Genomic DNA, 22264 nt, shown 5'->3' with positions numbered 1-22264 from the left:
GAAGCGGGGATAAGACGGGGATGGATACCCAGTTGGGTGGCGGGGCGGGGATGGATTTTAGCTTACACCCGTTGGGGCGGGGATGGGGATGAATTTTGTACCCGCCATGGGTGATGGGGCGGGGATGGGGATGAAAATTTTAGGTGGGGATGGGGATGGAGGGACCTACATCCGCATCCGCCCCGCCCCATTGACATCCCTAATTTTGTATTTATCTAGGTGGGCTTTCAGGCTACAGGTCCAATTAAAAGTCAATTGGACATCCAAACAGAATGTACAAATATGATTAAAATTTATCGTAATATATTTTTCAAAAGTTTAGAGTTCTTGTTCTCTAGAACGAAATTATCGAACAGAAGAGAAGCGACCTAGGATCACGTGGAAGTCACATAAAATTGATTTAATTCTATTTTTAGAAAGTATTTGGTAGGTGGTATGGACCCAAAACCCACTCTTTTTAAACCCTTCTTCTCCTGTAACAAGGCATACCAGAATCTTCAAAATCAATTAATCAAATAAAAATTATATAAAAGTTTACAAGATATGCAGCAAAATCAGGAGAGTGGAGCAAGATTTGAGCGACATCTATTGCGAAAAACACTTTACATTTTCGTTATCCTATAATTTCTCAGTATTTAATTAATACTTTACATTTTCTTTTCTATACATTTTCGTTATCCTATCATTTCTCAGTATTTTATTATTATTTATTTACTTACTGTTATGTTATATTTTAAATTTTATAAAATTTGTGTGATTTTAATGAGATTTTTGGGGAACTCCTTTATTTATTGGTTCATTAAGATTTTTAGGAGATCTGTTTTTTCTCTTTCAAAATCTAATTACTTTTTTTTTTTTTTTTCTGTTAGGTCATTTTACATTTCAGGGTTTCTTCGAAATGTTCTCATGATTAATCCTCATAAAAAAAATGTATAAAATTTGTTTCATGAGTGCCACCGTGTAGAGTGAAAATCTTAGTTTAGTTTAGAGTAGATTGATAAAGTTTTAGAAATTTAGTTATTGTATGTATAGAAACATGTAAGTATTATAGGTTTCATGATCGAAAGAGGGTACGGAGAAGAAGAAAGGCTAGAATTAAGGATGATTCAAGAAGATCAAAATCAAATGTGTAGCACCGTTTGTGGTGATGATGGGAGTGTTAATAGATCTTCATCATCAAAAAAGTTGAAGCAAAAGAAAGTGCCACAAAGAGGGTTAGGAGTGGCTCAACTTGAGAAGATTAGGATGGAAGAACAACAAAAGAAAGATATCAACAACAATTTTTCATCTCCATCTACGGATTCGCCTTCTCGAAATGGTATTCCATTGTCATTGCCATTGCCTAATTTACCAATTCCTAATAACCAAAGGCCACTAAAATCTTGTCGTCCTCCATCTCCTCCTCCAATGCCGATTAATTTGTCATCTCAAAATCCGATTTTTAGGACTCGTTCGTTACCAAATACCGAGAATTTTCACTTAGGATCGATCCCTTGTTTGAGTCCTGACAGCAATTGGCCTCCAATGTGGCATACAAATCTTAATGAGTTTACTCATGATCGGAATACACAACAACATTCGAGTTCATTGGTAAAAAAATATATTGCTCATTTCTTTAATTTTTATTTTTCATGTATAGTCTGTGAACCTATATTAATTCTTAATTGTATGTTAATTAGTTTAATGTTTTGTTGAATGTGTAATAGGTGAATATTTTGTCATCATCAACTGTACTGAATTTTCCAATGGAGCCCCCTTCAAACCAAAGCTTTTACTCACCATTGTGGCCAGATGAGGATAAGGTATCACCATATATCCTGATTTTTTCATTGGTGAAGTTGTTATATTTTGTCCATGTTTGTTACATTTTTCTTTGATATGTTAGATTTGGTCCTTGCATATATATCTCAGAACACCCTCAAATCTCTAAACTAATCACATGCACATATATGATCCATTATGAAGACTTGGTGAGTATATAGATAATAGAGAGCAAATTGATGGGTTTTAATTTGTTCAAGAAATAGATTGAGATTGTTGATGATGCAAGTAATTTTAATTACAGATGAGACGTTTTTGTCCTTTGTTAAACTATTGGGTTTTGATGTAGCATAGATGATGGTTGGTACAAAGAGGACATGTCCCTTCCCTTTAGACAACCCTCCGATACCCACATTTCACAGCAAATTCGCTCATCGTTCACTTAGCCGGTCAGATGAATCGTCATCCAATGGAAACGGAGGGACACCTTACAACTTAGACACCAGTATCCCGATTTTCAGGTCAGCTTACCAGAAAAAAAAAAAAAAAAAACATTAGTGTAACTAGCTGAGTTCATTAATTGTTGTTTGTTTAATTTCTTGGTTTTATTAGAGACATCCCCTCAAACCCAAGTGCAATGCCGACTACTGAGCAAGCAAATAACTCGAGAAAGATCAGTAGATCAGAAAATGGCAACTCTCATACAGAACAAGTTGTTAGTTTGGCCTCACCAACAACATCTTTTCCTAATGCAAGATTTAAGCAAATTTGCAAAGTAAGAATTTCAACTTATCTTAATTAATTATTTCTTTGTCTACCTATAAATTTGTTTATGACTGAGTACTATAGCTCTCAGGTTCGAATCCCCCTGCCCCATTTGTAATTTCTATATATTCCCATCTCATTTGCAACCAAAATATCAAATTTGGTCATGCCTTTTAGGTAAGTATTGAAGACCAACTTATTGACTCAAGACAAGGAGGTGGTACGAGCCAGCAGCTGCAGCCTAACCTGTTAAGCTTCTTCCCAGCCACAAAGCTGCAAGCAACGGCATCGGCATCGGCATCGGCATCGGCGCCACCGGGAGTTAACCATAGTAGTTGTAACAGTGATGTAGCAGGAGGAAGTATTGATCTAAACTTAAAGTTGTAACGCTTCTTCATTTTTCCTCTACTCTTTCTTTCCTATTAGCAACAAGGACATGCATGTTTTCTTTCCATGACTTGTGACGAGGAAGGTGTGGTTTTTTTTAAAGACCTTCCAAGATAACGTGCTCAATCTCATTTTTTATTTTTATTTTTTTTTGGCGAATGAGCAATATAATTCTAATATAGTGTTTACATTAATCATGATTTATTTACAGAAATGAGTGGTAGGTTTCATTTTCAAATTTACATTATTCATCATTAGAGAAGTTCGGAATGCCCTCATAAGCATAAACGTGGACTTGAATCGTTGAATAATACGAAAAAAAACACACAAATTCTGTTATTTGAATTAGGGGTGAACACAACATGGTATCCTGTTAAAATTTTAGGAATTAAAACTGAACCTGCTGCAACAGGTTCCTTAAAATGGTAACTAAAACCTACCAAAACCTATTCCAACAAGTTACTGAAACTGAGAGCCGGAATCGAAACCTATTGTAACATGTTCTGACTCAAGGTACACTTTCATTTTAAAAATTAAAATAAAGTATAGCAAATTTATTAAAAAATATTATAGTTTATGATTTGGACTTTGATTGTTTTATAATTTGGCCTTAAGTTGTAATTTTATATGTATATTTTCCAAATAATAGTTTGGATCGTTTTATATTTTGGGTATATGAAACATTTTTATATGGTCAGATTCCTTATTTTGGGTACTCCATGTTAGAATTAGTGTGTAGAGGGTGTCCAATTAGTACATGTTCCAACAAATTGAGAACCGGAATCGGAACTTGTTGCAACATGTTCCCAAATTTATTACCTGAAACCGAAACATGTACAAATCAGGGTACCGGTTGTTCCAGTTCCAATTCAGGTTACCCTGACTTTTTGCTCACCCCTAACTCAACTCTTCATTTTACCTCAAGTATTCGTGTTTGATCTTCGACACTCGGTATGATATTGACCCTCTAACACTTTATATTAGACTAAATCGTAAAAAAATAATTTAGCCGAATCCAACACTTGGACACGAACGTCGCATACAAATACCCATGGCTGTGTAAAGTTGCACAGAATTACACATGTATTATTCGAGACTCGATTATCATATAAACATTAATGTGAGGCGATAATATGATACGACCATATTGTTTAGGGCAATCTTAAATGGAGAGAGGTGATCATTGTTTGTTACAGTTGGAATTCTATTTCTGTTTGGTTGGTAGATGGATGGGTCAGCCACACTTTGATTGGGAGTAACAAACTGCTCCCTATGCATGTGGCTTTGTTGTTGGGGGGACGACTTCGCTTTTGCTACTATAGGATTTCATGTTACAGATGGGCCCCACCATATCTGATTTCAATTATATCGAGCGATTTCCTTTAATATTGCATAAAGATTCAATGATTCCCAAAATACACTACTTTCTAAATTAATTCTCACCATATTGTCCACGTCAATAAGGGAGAAAGAGAAGTAATTTTTTTTTTCCAGTTCAGTGTTGAACCGCCATCTGAGATAGCGGTTTCGTTTTAAAGCAAACCGACATCTCAGATGGCGGTTCAATGTTATAAACCGCTATCTGAGATAGCGGTTGGCTTTAAAACAAAACCACTATCTCAGATGGCGGTTTGCTTTAAAACATAACGGGGGTACAGTAAGTTTTTGTTAATATATAAACCGCTATCTAAAATAGCGGTTTACATAAACCGCTACTCAGATAGCGGTTTACTTCTGTCAACCGCTACCTGATATAGCGGTTTAGTGCCGCTTTGTTAAAGAAAATAGAGCGATTTTAATGCTGACGTGGACGGTATGATGGGAAGTAAGTTAGAAAGTGGCGCATTTTGGGAAATGACGTTCTTTAAACAATATTGAAAGAAATCGCTCAATTATATCTATGGTGCAAATTAAAACTCAATTATTATTACTAGGAAATTTCTGCATAAAATAATTTTCTTTTTTGTATACCACAATTTTTTTTTATCTTGCCTATAAAAGGAAATGGCTCTTGTTTTACATCAAAAACCTGTCCATGGAGTCTTCTTCTATGGTTCTATTGGTTGACTAATACTCCATCTGTTCGGAATTGAATGTCACTTTAGGTTGTAATTAATTGTATGTCATATTGATAGTCGCTAAACCTACACTTACCCTAGGGGTAAGTATAGTCATGATACCCCATCACCTAATTGGCTGTGTTTGCCAAGTCACATCTCTTAGTCACATTTTAGTCATCCCCAAAATTTTCATTTCCTATTTGAATTTGAAATTCAAAAAAAAAATTAACATTTCCTTTTAATTTTTTTGTCAGAAACTTTCGATGAAACCAAAACTTTTGATCCTATGCTTTCTGGTGATGGTGCAGGAAGACTAGTTTAAGAATTCATCTTTAGCTTCCTCTTTAATCGTTTCTCCAATGCCATAGTTGAAATCAGACCCTCATGAGTTTCGATGAAACCAAAGTTGATGGCAGATTCATTTTCGATGATACCGAAGAATGCATTTCATATTTTATCAGAGTTGAATGATTTTGCAGATTTTAACGGAAGATTTGTAAATTCATAAATGGTACTCCCTCTGTCCAAGATTAGTTGTTACACTTTCCTTTTTCGTCCGTCCCAGATTAGTTGGTACACTTCTAAATTAGGAATGACCCAACAATTATTATATTGTCTCTCTCTTCCCACTAAATTTTTTTTGTCCCCACACCCTCTCTCATTCAATTAAAAAAAAATACCCCACTAACTCCTATCACATCTACTTTTTCAATAAAATAACAATTGATAACCAAACAACCACTTATCACCTAAAACTTTATGCAAAGGTAAGTGTAACAACTAATTGTTAGGTTATGATACATATGACAATTCATAAATCATGCGGAAAAACCATAAAGCCAGGAAAACATATTATTTACACATAATCATTTAGCATAGTTTAGATGCATACTCTTTGTTGCGTGTCTTCCCTAGCTGCGCCCGAACCGAACAAGAACAAGTCTTTAGGACTCCAAGTGTCGTCCCTCCGTAGATAGTCCACAACACGTCCGGATCCGCCTTAAGATTAACCAACTAGAATCGCCCTTAAGGTACTACTTATTTTCGGCTAAATGGGCAAGAGATATGGCTGATTTTTCTGCTTAAAAATCCTAGCTTTGAATACTTGAAAAGTTCTGTATAAATAATGACCCTAGGCCCTTATTTATAGAGGTATGGAAAAAGAATTGGAATCCTATTAGGATACTAATTTATTTAATTAGAATCCTGCTAGGACTCTATTTAAATAAACTTTATCTAATAGGTTTAGGATTTAATCTTTTATCGAATCCCGATAGCTTTAGGATTCGCACACGAGCATCGCACGAGCACCGTACACCCGCGCAGGCCTTGCGGCCCACGCTGAGCGCACAGCGCTCGGCCCATGCTACTGTCCGCGCGCGCCCATGGCTTCGGCTGGGCCTGGCTTGCGCTGGGCCTGGTCGAGGCTTTGGCGTGTGTTGGTGATGCGTGTGGCTTGTTGGGCGATGGCCTGGCTTCGTGCTGGGCCTTCGTCTAGCGAGCCTCGTCCGATGCTAATTCGTACGATACGCTTTCGATTAAATTCCCGATTCCGGAATTTATTTCCGATACGAACAATATTTAATATTTTCGATTCCGGAATTAATTTCCGTTTCGAACAAATATTTAATATTTCCGTTTCCGGAATTATTTTCCGATTCCGATAATATTTCCGTTTCTGACAATATTTCCGTTTCCGGCAATATTTCCGATTTCGGCAATATTTCCATTTCCGATAATATTTTCCGATACGTACCATGTTTCCGTTTCCGGCAACATCTACGACTTGGATAATATTTATATTTCCGATACGATCCATATTTCCGTTTCCGGCAATATCATCGTTTCCGGAGTATTCATTTCTTGCCTGTGACGATCTCAGCTCCCACTGAAACCAAGATCCGTCGATTCCGAATATCCATAGATGGAGTATTTAATGCCATTAAATACTTGATCCGTTTACGTACTATTTGTGTGACCCTACGGGTTCAGTCAAGAGTAAGCTGTGGATTAATATCATTAATTCCACTTGAACTGAAGCGGCCTCTAGCTAGGCATTCAGCTCACTTGATCTCACTGAATTATTAACTTGTTAATTAATACTGAACCGCATTTATTAGACTTAACATTGAATGCATACTTGGACCAAGGGCATTATTTCCTTCACTAATTTGGAACGGAGGGAGTATAATTTTAAAAGAAAATTAGAGAGATTACAAGTAGTTGGTTCCCTAAAGAAAATACTCCCTCCGTCTCTTTTTGTTTTTTACGTTTTCCTTTTTTGGTGTTTCAAAAGTTCTTTACACTTCCTTTTATATTATCACATAAATGATTTAATATTCTATCAAAATTTGTACCCAATTATTATATTAACCAATTAAATCAATTGAGCCATTTAATCCCTCACACTTTTCCATAAAGACATTAACTTTTTCTCATTTTTCCCATATCAGAATTTTGATAAGAGTGAAAACATTATAAATAAACGTAATTTTCCTCGTTTACATGAAAAACTTAGAAGAATCTCAATGCACATTAATTAGTCGTTAAAACGCGTGCAAAATAACAAACGTAAAAAACAAAAAGAGACAGAGGGAGTATAAAAAAACGAACTGGGTTTCTTAAAACCCATCTCTCTGGCCGATTCACCGGCGTCGGAGTTTCCCTCTTGTCCCCAATGATATTCACTTGTTATACTAGTAATCGGAACACATATAGAAAGACAAAAGGTGGTTGAAAATTAGTTAAATTGTTGGCTTGGCTCCTCAGCTTTGAGGGAAAGTCTGACGGTAAGGACTTAGATTAATGGAGTAATAAGGAATATTTGACTACACATAATGTGCTTAGGCTGACTGGGTGAGTTGGTTAATTGTTTAAGCATGTCAACTTATATCTAAGATTATGCTATATTAAACATCATTAGAGCATCTACAACGGTAGACCTGGTTATTGGACAGGGTAGTTCAATGGATATAGGGTTAGGGTCAAGTTAACGGGGCTTTTATTGTGCAGGGCTCTTATTGGACAGGGCCTTCATTGGACAGGGTCATTATAGGATCAAACTTATACTACAATTATTTTGAAAATTAAAATAGTAATGACACAAAAAATTACGTGTATAGCTTCGTATTTACTTGTACTTGCACATGGCTCTTTTGTTTTTCATTTTTCATTGCTCGTTTATTGACCCGCCCACTAATGACCCGCTATTGACCCGCGACCCGCTTTTGACCCGCCCGTTATCGACCAGCTAAAAATGACTCTTTCAATACCCGACCCTCTTTTGACCAGCACCGACCCTGACCCGCCCCGCCCGATAACCAGGTCTATACAACGGTAAGCTAATTTCTAAATTAGCTTGTCATGTCTCATAATATTTCAAGCTACTTCCATTTCTAGCTAGTTAGTACCCTAGTGGTTAGCTACTAGATTGATATTTAATGTAGTCATATTTGTCAATCAATAATTTAATTTAATTTAATTTAATTTAATACTTCCTCCGTCTTTTAATACTCGCAACGTTTGGACTTTTGCCACTATTCATATAATCTACTTTGACTATTCTTAGTGCTTTTTATATAAGATAAAACATAGTCATGTGGGATCTTGTTAGATTCGTCTCAATGTGTATTTTCAAAATATCAACTTTTTATAATTTTTGCATAAAGAGAATTTAAGATATAAATGATCAAAGTTGTACATTGGCATACGTGAAACTAACAAACGTTGCGAATATTAAAAGACGGAGGAAGTATTATTTCATTGGCCAAGTTTTTTCAAGCAAATAAGCTAATTTGCTTAGCCAAGCTAATTTATTATTTCAATTCCAATGGTCAAGCTAGTAGCTTGGAATTTCTAAAAATTGCAAGCAAGTCCCTGACTACAACCATTGGAGATGCTCTTATCAGACATTAGCATGTCAATTTACGCATTGTATGCAAGAGTAACAAAAATTTATGTAGCTTTGGATGTCGGACTATCGTTTGTCATTCGTATCAGACATTGTTTCACATAGAGACTTTGTTCGTACAATGAGCCCAACCCAGCCTGAAAAAGTCCGGGTTTGGAGAAATGTTTTCACTCCGATTTTTGGCCGTGAAACCAAAGAAAAGACTGGCATGATCTAAGGGCAACGCGAACCGAAGAACCTCTGTTTGAAGTGAATACAAGCTACTGTATAGAGTTTTGTAGGAGTTTTTACTTTTCAATATGCAATACCAAAATCATAAATGGGGCCAATATAACTTCCATATAGAATCATAATTTTCATAAGGCCCAAACCATTATTGTTTTTAAGAAATGTATACGAGGGGTATCCATGGAAAATAGCATACAATTATATTTATTTTATAAAATTTGTATAATTATAAAAATTATGCAACATTTATACAACAACAAAATTGAAAGTTAATTTAAGTGACCTTGTTCGATACAATATTTTTGTGTATCTTTGGTGCACAACATCATCTTTAATGTAATTGACAAACTTTTCTATAAGTCGGTCTTACAAAAAAGATCACGTTGGTATCATATAAGTTAAACAATGGAACCAATTAGTTAAGCACTTGAACTAATTAGTTAAGCACTGAAACCAATTAGTTAAGCAAAGAAATTAATTAGTTAAGCAATTGAATCAATTAATTAAGTAATGTAACCAATTAGTTAAGAAATTAAACCAATTAGTTAAGCAACCAAAGTGGTCTTTCCGGTAAAGCGGTCTTACACAAAAGTTGCCCAATGTAATTTGTAATGTTGAAATTTCAATTATAAAAGACAATTTAACCTTATAAAAAATTGAAATTAATGCAACATTTATACAACAAAAAAATTAAAAATTAAGTTATGACTTTTTTCAATACAATATTTTTGTGTATCTTTGGTGCATAACAACATCTTTAACGTGTTGAAAGTTCGGCTAATAAATGCTCATCATTTATTTTTCTCTCTACAATATTTTTCTCTGTCCTCTCTCTAAAAAATCCCCAAACCAAAACCCTAGAAACCTCTCCGCTCACCGGCGGCCTATCGTTGCCACCCTTTTTGGGTCGCCGGTGGGCCTCTATCAACGGTAGTAAGTTAATTAGTTAGTTGTAGGTGAAGATCGCATCTTTGAGTTTAACGGTGGTCGAAACTAGGGTTTTGAATTGTTGCTGCTCTTTTGCGAAGTGTTAGCGATCGAAGTTTCAGGCATTTTTTCTTCGGTGGAGAAGTGAAAGAGGAGCCAAGCTTTAGCTTCCCCCTCCTTTTAGTTCGAAGCTCTTTTCGCCGATTTTTGGGTCTAGTTAGGGTTTCTAGTTCGTGTATCCAGTTAACACGGTTTTTGGGTCTAAAGGTATTGATCGGGTCAAGCTCTCAACCTAGGCGCCTTTTCCAGCCCTGCTCTATTCGTCACCGCCGGTCGTCGGTAAAGGTAATTGTTTAGGGTTAGGGTCTCTGTTTTTGGATTTGGAATCGCTTAGTTTCGGGTTGAGTTCTCTTGATTCGTTTTGGGTAGTGTCCCGTTTGTGGATTTATTGGCTTGGTTTTCCCAAGGCCTTCTAACCGCCGCCATCTTGTTTGTGTCGGACCACCCCGATCTGGACGGTAAAAGGTTTCACCGCCGTCTTGTAGTGTCGACTCACTCCGACCTTGATGGTAAAGGTAAAGGTTAGTTTAGGTTTAGTTTTGGGTTAGATTTTTCCATGTGTGTGCTGCCCGTTCCACCCCTGTTGCTTGTGTTAGTCTCTGGTTTTTTTAATTAGTATGTTTAGATTTAGTAGGCTTTGTTGGGCAGTATTGTTTTGGTTTCTTCTTGCTGTTGTTTTTCCTTATCCTTATGCATATGTTGATTGTGGGTTTTCATGGATTCTAGTTGTTTGGGTTTTAATTGAATGTACCAAGTGGGTATATTTAATCAGGAGGGGGTTTAAAGTAGAACAACTGCAGGGGTTTATGGTTGGTTTTGGAGACTTATCAATGGTTGAGGTTCTCTCCTACACTAAAGTAGTTGTTGGAAGAAGTGTAGGTTTGTGTGCGGAGGGGAACTTCATCTCTTTTGGATGTGGGCTTGGAGAATGTTGGTTTAGTAGTCTGATGAGGGAAAGAACAAATGTTAGGAAAGGTTTGTGTCCTAGGGTAGGGGTTGTTCTTTGGTCGTGGAGGTTAACTTATGTTAATCACCATTTTAGGTTAGCGTTAGGAGTGATCCCTGATGCTTTCAAAAATCAAAATTTGAGCGCTGCTCCCCCTTTATTAGGGGTTTTAGCATGCTACCCGAGTCATGTTTATTGACTCATGAAGCTTGTGATAAATTCACAAGGTCTTTCACCCTTTCTCGGGACATTGTTATCTTTTCGGTTCTTTCCTTGTCTTTCAAGCTCCACAGGTTCTTGAAGGAGACTCCAATGGGAAATCATCCTTGCTTCTACGCCATCTCTTATAAAGGATTCACACTCATAAATAGTCTTGGCACGATAGCACCTAGTTGGTGGTGTAAACAAGACAGGTTCAACAAGCATGGGATGACACAAGGAGAGCATACTTCCCTCTTGGTGTTGTGGCCTATGTATTTTTATTTTGTTAGCAATGCAAAGTCTGTAATGGTCTATAAGGACCTAAGTGCTTTAATAGTTTGTAGTTTGTAAAACTTTTTCTTTTTATGTAATGTTGAAACTTTGATTATAATATTTAAGCATTAGTACTCTTTTTAACTAAAAGGGTTCACATAAACTTGTAATTAATTTGTACTCTTTTAACAAAAAGGGTTCACATAAACTTGTAATTAATTTGTACTCTTTTAACAAAAAGGGTTCACATGGAATTCCAAATTGAACCATCCGTTATGGAATTTGTGTTTTAGGAGTAATGTATCTCAAGTGAGGATAAACATACCGAACCGCAAAAATTGGAGTGCAAATAGCATTAACATAAACAACTATGGCCTCTGAATCCGCCTTCTTCTGATTAAGCCATAAACCACCATCACTGGAACTCTTCGTTTATCATAGGGTTACATTACACATTACCATAATGTTTTATGTACGGTAAAAACATTAAATTTTGTAAAAGTATTTTCAACCTGTTAAGAATAGGTCTCCTATAAAACCTATATACCCGTAAAACCACGAATACCAACATTAAAAAAATATAACGGTTTTATTTGATTAGAAAGTATAACTATTTTGATAGGAGAGTATAATCAATTATAGCATAATATAACTATTTGATTACGTTGAAGAACTATTTGAATGGGTAATAAGTTAATATTATACATAAATCCGTCATATATAAGGTTTTTGATAAAAGGAACTCATGAGACATTATATAAATCAAATTTCATATAAAATAATGGTCAAATTTGACTACAAAATTAAAAGAATAAATGCCATCATTTCAAAAAAATTAATTAAAAAAGAAAAAAAATAACATAACTTTTACTTGAGGACAATTACACAAATCACCTTACCAAGCTACGGAGTAGTTGCTCAGCAAATGTGTAGGGATGTCAATGGGCGGGGCGGGGCGGATGCGGATGTAGATCCCTCCATCCCCATCCCCACCTAAAATTTTCATCCCCATCCCCACCCCATCACCCATGGCGGGTACAAAGTTCATCCCCATCCCCGCCCCAACGGGTGTAAGCTAAAATCCATCCCCGCCCCGCCACCCAACTGGGTATCCATCCCCGTCTTATCCCCGCTTCATACCCGCGCTAATACCCGCCTAATTTTTCTTATTTAGCAAACATTTGCCATATATACGGAGTAATCAAAGTTAACTATAGAAAAAAAATACCTTATGACTAAAGTAACTTATATAATTGAAAAAAATACTCGTCATAACAAAAAAAATTCAAACAAAAAATATAAAAATCTCACCTATATATTATCACCTAAAGATGCAAATAAATCCAAATTCACCCCATCACCCATTGCAGGTATGAAGCGGGGCGAGTGGGGATGGGGCGGGGAGAATGGGGATGGGGCGGGCGGGGATGGGGCGGGTTCAACACAAAATCCACACCCGCCCCATCACCCATGGCGGGTACGATTTTTATACCCATCCCCGCCCCATCACCCGCCAAACCTACCTCCATCCCCGCCTACTTGGGGCGGATGCGGGGCGGGTCTCCCGCAAAACCCGCCCCACTGACATCCCTACAAATGTGTTAGAAAACTTTATTGGGAGTTTTTCTTTCTTGAAAGATAAAAAATACATAAAAAGTGTGATGATTTGGAATTTAGATGAAGAAATATCAGGAAGTTAAATAAGAAATGTATTGAGGCAAGTCATATTACATGAATAATTAGTACACAGAAAGTACAGAAAACTCTGACAAAGTACAGCTTTGCTCATAAAAATAAGAAGTAGACAGAAAACTTGTGCTTGAAATTCCTGACATTTACCTACATTATCATATAAACTTGCTTGAAAAATAACTAATTCTAGGAAGAAGAACTTGCTTTATAACTTAACCCAGCAAGAACTCAGGTTACCACTCAAATTTCGTACTCACGCAGTTTTTGTATACAATTAATCGGTATTTCACAGTGAGTCACTGATCAGATGATGAAGTATCAGATTTTTTATTTATTAATCTGTTGTTCGTTGTGTTATTGTTACAGACGTACATACTATACTAATCAAGGGTGTTTTACGAATGATACAGGGGAGTAAGAGGACTATGGATTTTCTGGAACTTGAAACACAGCAGCTGTTACACAATTTTGAGGAGTTTGAAAGAGAGTTTTTAGCACCTTATGATTCAGAGTCAGTAACAAAGCTGAATTCAGGAAAAAATATGTCTTGGATAGAAGAAATGGAGCAGGAATTTGTTTCAAATCAGCTGAATGTCAGAAAGTTTCAGGCTTCAGGTTCCAACCCATCAATATGGAAGCAGCTTGAGATGTTGTCCAACCAAATTCATGAAACTTCAGACCTCAACCCACCACCACTGATACAAGGCTTGGATGTCGAGTTCCCTAATCAAGCCAACGATTCTAATGACCCATTAATCTTCCCAGTTTCCTTAAGCTCTGACCTTATAATGAAACCCTGTAATGAAGAGAACCTAAACAAGAACATCGATTATATTGAGCTGAGTGACACTACTACTACTACTACTACTACTACTACTACTACTACTACTACTACTACTGAGTCCTCAGATTTCAGCCTAAAGAACCTAAACATGGATATCGAATCAGCAACTCAAATTCACAACATTGCATATCCGCCCACACCATCATTAACACTACTGGAAGAGTTGGGTTATGAGCTAACTAAAGAAATGAACTACACTAATGATCCACTAATCATAGGATCCTCATGTTCAGTACCTCCTGATGACCTAATTAACTTGGATGAATATCATCTTCCACCATTGGATCCTTCATTCTTAGCATGTATTGATTTTGAGATACCAGCTAGTCTACAAATGGAAATGGACAAGACATCTCACATAAACAAAGCCACTACTGATTATGGAGATGAATTTGCTAAGAAAGTGGATGGAAATTTGAGGATTCTTCAACAAACAATCAAGAGAACAAGCCAGTGTAGCGACATAAGGGAGAAAGGGATATGTTGTGGAGGCAAATGCTGGAGGTATGTGGAGAGCAAGTTGAGTTCCATGCAAAATATCCCTAGAGGAAGGAAGAGAAAAGGCTTTGAGCTTACGCCTGATCAAATTAGCCTTACAAAACAGCGTCAAAAGATCAGAAACAGAGAATCTGCTGCTGCTGCTTACAAAAAAATAAAGGTAATTGTGAATATGTTGATGCATATGTCATATAACTAACTATTATCATACTTCTTCACCAATCTACCCATTTTCATGTCCATCACCTCCATTTAACATTTTAACTCTTACTCTACCATATAATATAGGCTCACATCGAAAAGCTAGAAACGCAAATTATGGAACTTAAGACAGAGAATAAGCTAAGAAGAAACTTGATAAAGGTAATCTCTTCTCCTAAATTTTATTTTTCATGTTTCACAAGATCTTGTTATTTTATCAGTCGTATGGCTTCCGAATCTCTATGTTTATTGAAGAAAGTAAAAGATTTTTCATTAAGCGTTCTTTAATCAAAATTTCAGAGCAGTACACTAAATATGTTACTTTGTTTTACAGTTTATGGAAGGTGCTTCTCAAATACCACCGGAGAAGCGATCTTTTGGTATTAGAACCACATCAGGATCTATATGAGTATATGACATTCACAGTAAACTGAAGAAACACTTGGCCTAAGCTAGTGTTATTGTTAAAGGAGCCAAGGAAGCAAGATACATACTAGTGATGCATTGTTACCATCAAATAGTACGATAACACCTACTTGACACTGCTAATCTTAACTCTTAAACTTCCTGAGGTTAATTAGTGATGTACGAGTAAACATAAAAATAAAAAAAAAACATTATTTCACAAGTCCAAAAACTCGTATTTGAAAGGTGCATAGCATGCTATTAGATTAAAATTATACCACATTTTCCCCTGTTTAAAACGAAATGACAGAAAATAAAGATGATGTTCTCAACAGATTCATTGAAGACAAATGTAGAAACAATGTGGATTCAATTTAAGGTTCTTCGAAAAGATACATAGATATATAATAAGTACAAAAGTGAAGATATGCGGAGAAGAAAACTGCTTCACTTTAGTCGCACTTTACAATGAAAGGATACCTCTAACACACAACATGAGAGGGAAGGAGGCCTGGGGGAAAGTGAGAACCCCTTGCAATTAGATGACCATGTGTGTGTCATTCATTATGTGCCACAAAGATAAGGCAAAACGGTATTGTTTTGAGATTAGTAATGAATGACAAGAAGGATCTATGCCCAACCAAAGATGTAGTCAAGGACATAAACAAGCACCAGAGATAATGGGTAGAGAAGGAAGGCCACAAAACATATCCAGATAGGGAATGTAGTGCGGAAGCTGGCAATAGCACCCATAATGACACAAACAAGGAAAATGACAAGCACTTCAGCGGAGAAGTTCCAACTCAATCCTCTTACATAAACTAAAGCCAAAAACACCGACAGACAGAGTATGTTGTTCATGGTCGCTGCTCCATATAACTGAAACAAAACAGCATTCTTTTTTTCAGTGTCTTCTCATAGATTAAAAATGTAACAAAGTCAATGTTTCTGATTTATACAACTCCTAGTTTCTGTCATTATTATACTTGTGATGGTTATTAATTGATGGACAAAAGAACTATGCAGAGAACAACAGTTGTGAATTGTGATTGTTCTTGCCAAGTTTTCACAAATTGTATTTAGTTTTAGTATATTTAGTTTTAGTCCTGGACACCCAAATTTATTGACCTGGACACACTTTGGCTACTGCTAGTACTCAGTAAAGCCAGTTGGTTCTAAAAGATCAATAAACCAAAATGGTTTATAACAAACAAGAAACCAACTTAGAGATCAGATCACATCCACCCACTTAGTCATAGATACGGAGTAGAAGGGGGGAAAAGATTGTAGTTTTTTGTATTATGAGTGTCTAAACCCACAAAAGCAGATAAACTCATGTTCAAAATTCAAACTTGCTAGACCACTCTATCATATAACAAGTATTATACATCAGCAAAAAGCAAGAGAGAAACCAACCTCAGAAAACGTTAGTGATGCAGATCTCTTCTTCTTCCTGGAGGCAAAAATAATAGCTGACACAGCTTCACTGGAGTTAGTTGCTAGGGGTAGGGCAATAAATGAGATGAAGAAGGAAGGAATACTGGTTGCGTTAGAGAAATTGTCCACAGCATCTACTAATGGATCTGCAAAGACACCGGCAATAATAGTCCCAAGCACAAGAAACAATATTGCCTTGATGGTGGTTGCCTTAGGATTTTCAACTTCTTCCCCACCCTCATCACCCTCATCACCCAACAGGAAATGCTCCTTTTCAGCTTCCTGCACATGAAAATTTACAATTTCATAACCATCTGACCCAAAAAATTCAGCAACAATGGACTTAAACTTTTGCTATACAACCAACTAACCTCCTCAAAGTCATCTAAATATTTCAGTGTGTCAGCAGTATGGTGGGAAACCTTGTCACCTCTCACAGCATTAAGCAACTTTGAGATTCCCTTAGTGAACTCTTCTTGATCAATCCTATCATCCGGCCGCTCTACATCGAATTCCTGCATAAGTTTTTGTGCAATATCTTCTTCGTCCTTGCTCGGGTTCACCCCTTCAAATTGCATTCCAACAACAAAGGCTCCAAGTTCTCCTTTTGAGAGATAATTATCACCGTCCCGATCGATTTGTTTAAACACCCTGTTACACAACGGATGATAAATGAAATGCTAACTCCCTTGACATCCTTTTCATGCCAGGTGTATCGCCAATCAAAGATGGTAGTAGTACAACTTACTTGTCTACAACATCCATGTCAAGATTGCCATCAGGCTTACAGAGTCTCCCAAGAGCATGCTTTTTCAAATGCTTAAGAAATCCCGTCATAACACGCTTATGCTTGACATAGGCCAGCTTCCTCACTTGAATCCAAGGTTGGAAAACCTGCCTCGATAAATAATGCAACTCAGACCAACTCACAAGGGGGACTTAGATTCTTATCTGAAAATTGATTTAAACATGAGATGCACACAGCTCTAATTTTTGGACTCTAAGAGTCATCATTTTCAGGCACTCGGATTTATTATTTCCAAGTTTTTCACATTATTGGCATACTCCTAACAAAGTAACAATAGAAAACTCTGCATCAATCTCACAACGGACTCATATACACGACAAAGAAAGATGTAAAGGTTACTAACATGTGTTTGTAAAAAAAAATCGATACCATACTACACTGATCAGGTGACCAATTAAGGAAAATTGGCAATATTATCAACCAAAATAACAAGGGAAAAAAGAAAAAAGAAACCTCTAAGGCCACGTGAGAAAGCCGCAGAAGGAATTCCAAGGACATAGCTAGAAATTCAACATAAACTCAGCCTTAAGAAAGTTTAATTATTCGCAAACATCCTCTCATATTCGCACTTCAGTAAGTATTTAGCAAAAAAAATTAAACACACATCCTTTCCTATGTATAATTACCTGATAAAGACAATAGCTAATCAACATAACAACAGAGAGTATGAGGCCAATCAGCACTGCCAAGTGTCTTCCTGAACTTGAGTCGAGAGCTTGTGGCAATTGGACAACAAGAAAGGGCACTACAGAAATAACCATGATCCTTGCAGCATAACTCGTCCATATATCAGTAGAAACACCAGAACCTGAAGAAATAAATAAGGAAAAGATGTGTAAGTGCCCCTGTTCAAAGTTAAAACAATTAGAAATAGCATTGCATGTCAGGGTCAGTTCATTTTTACAAGGTAATGGAGTTCTAAGCAGGTATTTCAGTATTTGGCTGTGATACAGCGAAGGGTTTTAATTCACAAGAAACAGGTCAAGATATTAATATCAATAGGTACTACCTGATAAACTAAATCCTTTTGTGTCTTTTCCATCGATTGCACGTTTATTTTCAATGTCACACTTGCCAATCAAAACACAAGATCCCCATATAACTGTAAGAAGCATGACTGTTGAACCAGCTAGCAATCCCATTCCAACTGCAACCTGGTCTTGAGCAGTTTCGGGACTTCCAGAAAGGCCAGATACTGCAAAAAAAATCAGAAAGTGTATAACAACAGATTCAAAGTTCAAAAGCTAAGGAATAATGACATGAATAATAACCACATTCAATATATGCCATAAATCTATGTAGGAAACTGTAACATATAGCCAATTTGATAAGCATCTAATAAAAGTGGTGAATACAGTGTGCAGAAATTTACCAGGAAACTTGATAGGAACATACAGTTTACAGTCAAGAAACAAGCTTTACCCAAGTCTATGTCTCAAATCGGCCATTATTAACATTGAGATTTGGGTAAGTTAAACTATGAACTAACTGGCAATGGGAAGAGTAGCTCCTCAAGCTTAAAAGCTGGTAATTATCTCTTTTTGTCTGTTGTGGGACCAATAACAATGTGTATTTTTATATGGGGTCCCTTTTTCTCAACATCTAGAGACTGGATATAATTAGAGGTGTCAAATCTAGTTATCGGATGGATTTTGGGTCAACCCATAACAATTCAGGTCTATTCGATTCGGTTCAAGTTCGGGTCAAAAGCTTTCGGGATCAAATCGGGTTTGGGTCGGGTCTATTCAATTCGGGTCTATTCTGGGTCGAGTTAAGTTCGGTTCGGGTCATAAATGGACCAGGTGAAATCGTGTCGTGTTCTAAACGGGTTTGGTCGGGTCAAACTCGGATCGGATAACTTTGGGTCGGGTAGACTTTGACTCGGGTCATTTCAGTTCAAAAAGATTCAAACCGGATCAATTCAATACCAGGTCGATTTCCGTCCGGGTCATTTCAGTTAGGTCTCAGGTTGTTTCGATTTCAGTCTAGATCTTTACAAGTCATTATCGATTAATTTTTTCACTCTATTTCTAATTAATAAGCTATTAATCTACGGAGTATGTCTTTACGAGCATTTTTAATTTACTGAATTATAACATTGTTATATTAATTAGAGTTTGCCATAAGTTATAAGATGATTAATAGTTATATAATGAGATCCCTAAGTAAACACTAAAGTACATAATATATATAAACCTATAAAAATATAAGTCTTTAAGTTGACACAAAATCAAACTTACTAAATAATTAACGATTATAGTCTATAAGAACATACATCGAAATCATAAATATACTCCAACTACAGCTAAGCAACTACTCCGTATAACTTATCACATCAATTCTTCAATTTACTAGTAATCCTAACAAATTTAAAGAACATAATATTCATTAGCATATCATGAATTGGATTACATAATTAGACATTGATCAATTATAACTAATATACAAGTACTTACCGTAAGTAGCTAAATGGAATTGATAATGTTATATTGAGCTAGACAACATGGACATTGAGGCATATATGAAACAATTAATCTACGAGACTGTACTTCTTTTAGTCGACACTAGAACTGTAAAACTTGTAGTAGTTTATAATTATAGTAGTTAGCTAGTTACTAGTTGCTTAGTGTTTTTTTTTTAAGGAACTAGTTGCTCAGTTAGTTTAAATTTGACTAAATAATTAACGTTTGTAGTCTATAAAATTATACACCATAAATATACTCCAATTGCGGCTAAATAACTACTTTGTATAACTTATCATATCAATTCTTCAATTTACTAGTAGTCCTAACAAGTTTAAAGAATATAATATTCATTTGTATATCATGAGTTGGATCATATCATTAGACATTTAATGATTATTACTCGTATACAAGTACTTAACATGAAATAGATAATTGAAACTGATAACGTAATTATATCGAGACAACATAGACATTAATGTATGAAACAATAAATCTATAAGATTGTATCTATTTCAGTCGACGTGAAACGGGTGTCAGGTAGAGTCAAGTCGGTTACAGATCACGTTTGGGTCCTGAATTTTCTGGGTCAAATCAGTTCAGTTAGAGTTTGAAACAGGTGATTTTTTCGGGTCGGGTCAGCTTTTGACACCTCTAGATATAATCAACTTACAATTTATTTATTTTTGAAAAACAAATGGTTTACGACCAAAGAAGAAGTCAAATTTCAAAGTCACAATACAAAAATAACTTCTGTCCTGGATTATAAATCTGCAAAAAATACATATGACCGGATCTAGTTCACAAAGTCGTATTAGTTGTTCGGCATTAGACAAATCTTTAACATTGAAATTTTTATTTGATAAGAATTTTATGTCAACCAAGTTCATCAAGCCCAAATGTAACATTACATCCTCTCACATTCTCCTCCTCGTGTGTATAGCACATCAGCACGCAGGGTAAATGTAAAGTTACAACCGGATGTTCTACGGGGATCGAATGTACCATGGAAATTGTGTTAGTTGGAAATAATCCTAAGTTACTAAAACTCAAAGTTACATAAATTAATCAAATAAAGCAGAAACCCAGGAACACATCAAATTGCAATCCATAAATCACTATCATTACAATTCTAAACATCAAATTTAAAATGTTTAACTATCCTCATGTTGTCATTATAGCTAAATCCCAAATCCAAAACTGAATTACAACAGAACTAAATTTGTTTCATTTAATCATTGGTGTAGCAAAACAACAGACAACAGCAATGTAAACAGGATTCGATCCCACCCCACGACTTTAATCAACTAAGCTAGTTGTCCCCCACGAGAAAGAAGGAACAATTCAACAAAAACAAGATGGGTCGTTAGTGTTATTACCAAGGATGAGCATAGCATCAGGGAGAGCACCAAGAATAGGAAGAAAGAGGCCACCAATAATACCAGGACCCAAAATCTCCAAAAGAAGCTCACTCCCATTTGACAAATAAGTAGCAGCAGTATACATCAAATAACCATAAACTAGAATCAAGAAAGAATTCCCCAACCCAGTTGTAGTGCAGGGCAAAAACCCATAACTTTGCTCGCATGTCTCATCCGTAAACAGTGATTTAAAGGATGGGAGTCGAAGATAAGAGGAACCCGCATCGTGAATTCCACCGGAAACAGGATCACGGGCGGCGGAGACGGCGGCGATGAGGAGGATGAGGAGAGAGAAAATGGGGGCGTAGGTGGTGAGTTTCATGGTGATAATAATTAAAATAAAAACAAAAATGAATATAACATCGGAAGAGATCAAATCTATAGGGAATACAAACTACTAAGTGCCAGATTGACAGATTTGCCAAAAAAAGATGGGGGATTAATAGAATAGTATTAAGAGAGAGTGAGAACCGTGTAAGGGGCGTGTAGACCGTGGAATTTGATGTGACGGGATTTAAGGAGTCATAAACTAATTTGAAGTTGGAAAGGGTGGTTTGGTACCCCCCCACTCCTCTTTTAACAAAGTCACAATGATCATGGATTGACGGTAGATGGATCGCCATCAAATTGGGGATTCCGTCTGTAGCTAAGGTCATGTCGGTATTCTTTAGCGACTAGTCACTGAGGAAAAGGCTACACGTAAACTTTATGTATAGTCCCACATACACTTCGACTTGGCAAACAAGTGGAAGAAGTAAAATGTGGACCCTTCCCATTTCAATTAAAAATTAATTCTTTTATTTTCCTTTTTATTTAAGTATATATTTTTTAGGAGAGAGAATTTGTACCGGAAAATTTTTGCCGGCCAGTCACTTTTTCGAGTCCTCAATGATGCTATTAGAGAGGATCGGATCATCCCTATCTTTCCGATTTCTTCCTGTCAGTCGGTTTTCCAGGTACCTGGTTTTCCATCTTTAT

At 36.3% G+C, this 22264-nt stretch overlaps 3 protein-coding genes across 3 annotated transcripts; 2 read left to right on the top strand and 1 right to left on the bottom strand.

Annotated features, from left to right (window-relative positions):
• Nucleotides 1-471: 471 nt before the first annotated feature.
• Nucleotides 472-3107, top strand: LOC110794267 (protein SPEAR2). The gene is made up of 5 exons (XM_021999214.2): nt 472-1590; nt 1707-1802; nt 2116-2282; nt 2374-2536; nt 2704-3107. Exons 1-5 carry the CDS (start codon nt 1057-1059, stop codon nt 2911-2913), a joined length of 1170 nt encoding a protein of 389 aa, XP_021854906.1. The 5' UTR covers nt 472-1056; the 3' UTR covers nt 2914-3107.
• Nucleotides 3108-10928: 7821 nt separating this feature from the next.
• On the top strand, nt 10929-15441 carry LOC130471793 (uncharacterized). Its single transcript, XM_056842095.1, has 4 exons — nt 10929-11073; nt 13577-14712; nt 14841-14915; nt 15088-15441. The coding sequence occupies exons 1-4, from the start codon at nt 10929-10931 to the stop codon at nt 15160-15162; spliced, it is 1431 nt and encodes a 476-aa protein (XP_056698073.1). The 3' UTR covers nt 15163-15441.
• Nucleotides 15442-15472: 31 nt separating this feature from the next.
• Nucleotides 15473-21925, bottom strand: LOC110794266 (sodium/calcium exchanger NCL). The gene is made up of 7 exons (XM_021999213.2): nt 21245-21925; nt 18413-18598; nt 18030-18211; nt 17344-17489; nt 16967-17246; nt 16575-16877; nt 15473-16037 (listed from the first exon to the last, which is right to left on the bottom strand). The coding sequence occupies exons 1-7, from the start codon at nt 21606-21608 to the stop codon at nt 15789-15791; spliced, it is 1710 nt and encodes a 569-aa protein (XP_021854905.1). The 5' UTR covers nt 21609-21925; the 3' UTR covers nt 15473-15788.
• Nucleotides 21926-22264: the final 339 nt, after the last annotated feature.

This window comes from Spinacia oleracea, chromosome 4 (genome assembly GCF_020520425.1).
Source record: "Spinacia oleracea cultivar Varoflay chromosome 4, BTI_SOV_V1, whole genome shotgun sequence".
NCBI classification, from domain to species: domain Eukaryota; kingdom Viridiplantae; phylum Streptophyta; class Magnoliopsida; order Caryophyllales; family Amaranthaceae; genus Spinacia; species Spinacia oleracea.
The sequence above is the reverse complement of the archived record's forward strand: the minus strand, read 5'-3'. Positions and strand labels throughout refer to the sequence as shown.

What these genes read in the sequence shown, in the direction of transcription:
- LOC110794267 (XM_021999214.2), top strand. Translation starts at nt 1,057, where the DNA reads ATGATCGAAAGAGGGTACGGAGAAGAAGAAAGGCTAGAATTAAGGATG. An exon ending in AACAACATTCGAGTTCATTG is followed by an intron (nt 1,591 to 1,706) that starts GTAAAAAAATAT and finishes AATGTGTAATAG; the next exon opens with GTGAATATTTTGTCATCATC. An exon ending in GATTTAAGCAAATTTGCAAA is followed by an intron (nt 2,537 to 2,703) that starts GTAAGAATTTCA and finishes CATGCCTTTTAG; the next exon opens with GTAAGTATTGAAGACCAACT.
- LOC130471793 (XM_056842095.1), top strand. Translation starts at nt 10,929, where the DNA reads ATGGTTGAGGTTCTCTCCTACACTAAAGTAGTTGTTGGAAGAAGTGTA. An exon ending in AAGAACAAATGTTAGGAAAG is followed by an intron (nt 11,074 to 13,576) that starts GTTTGTGTCCTA and finishes TTATTGTTACAG; the next exon opens with ACGTACATACTATACTAATC. An exon ending in CTGCTTACAAAAAAATAAAG is followed by an intron (nt 14,713 to 14,840) that starts GTAATTGTGAAT and finishes CATATAATATAG; the next exon opens with GCTCACATCGAAAAGCTAGA.
- LOC110794266 (XM_021999213.2), bottom strand. Translation starts at nt 21,608, where the DNA reads ATGAAACTCACCACCTACGCCCCCATTTTCTCTCTCCTCATCCTCCTC. An exon ending in TTAGCTATTGTCTTTATCAG is followed by an intron (nt 17,490 to 18,029) that starts GTAATTATACAT and finishes TTATCGAGGCAG; the next exon opens with GTTTTCCAACCTTGGATTCA. An exon ending in ATTTAGATGACTTTGAGGAG is followed by an intron (nt 16,878 to 16,966) that starts GTTAGTTGGTTG and finishes TTTCATGTGCAG; the next exon opens with GAAGCTGAAAAGGAGCATTT.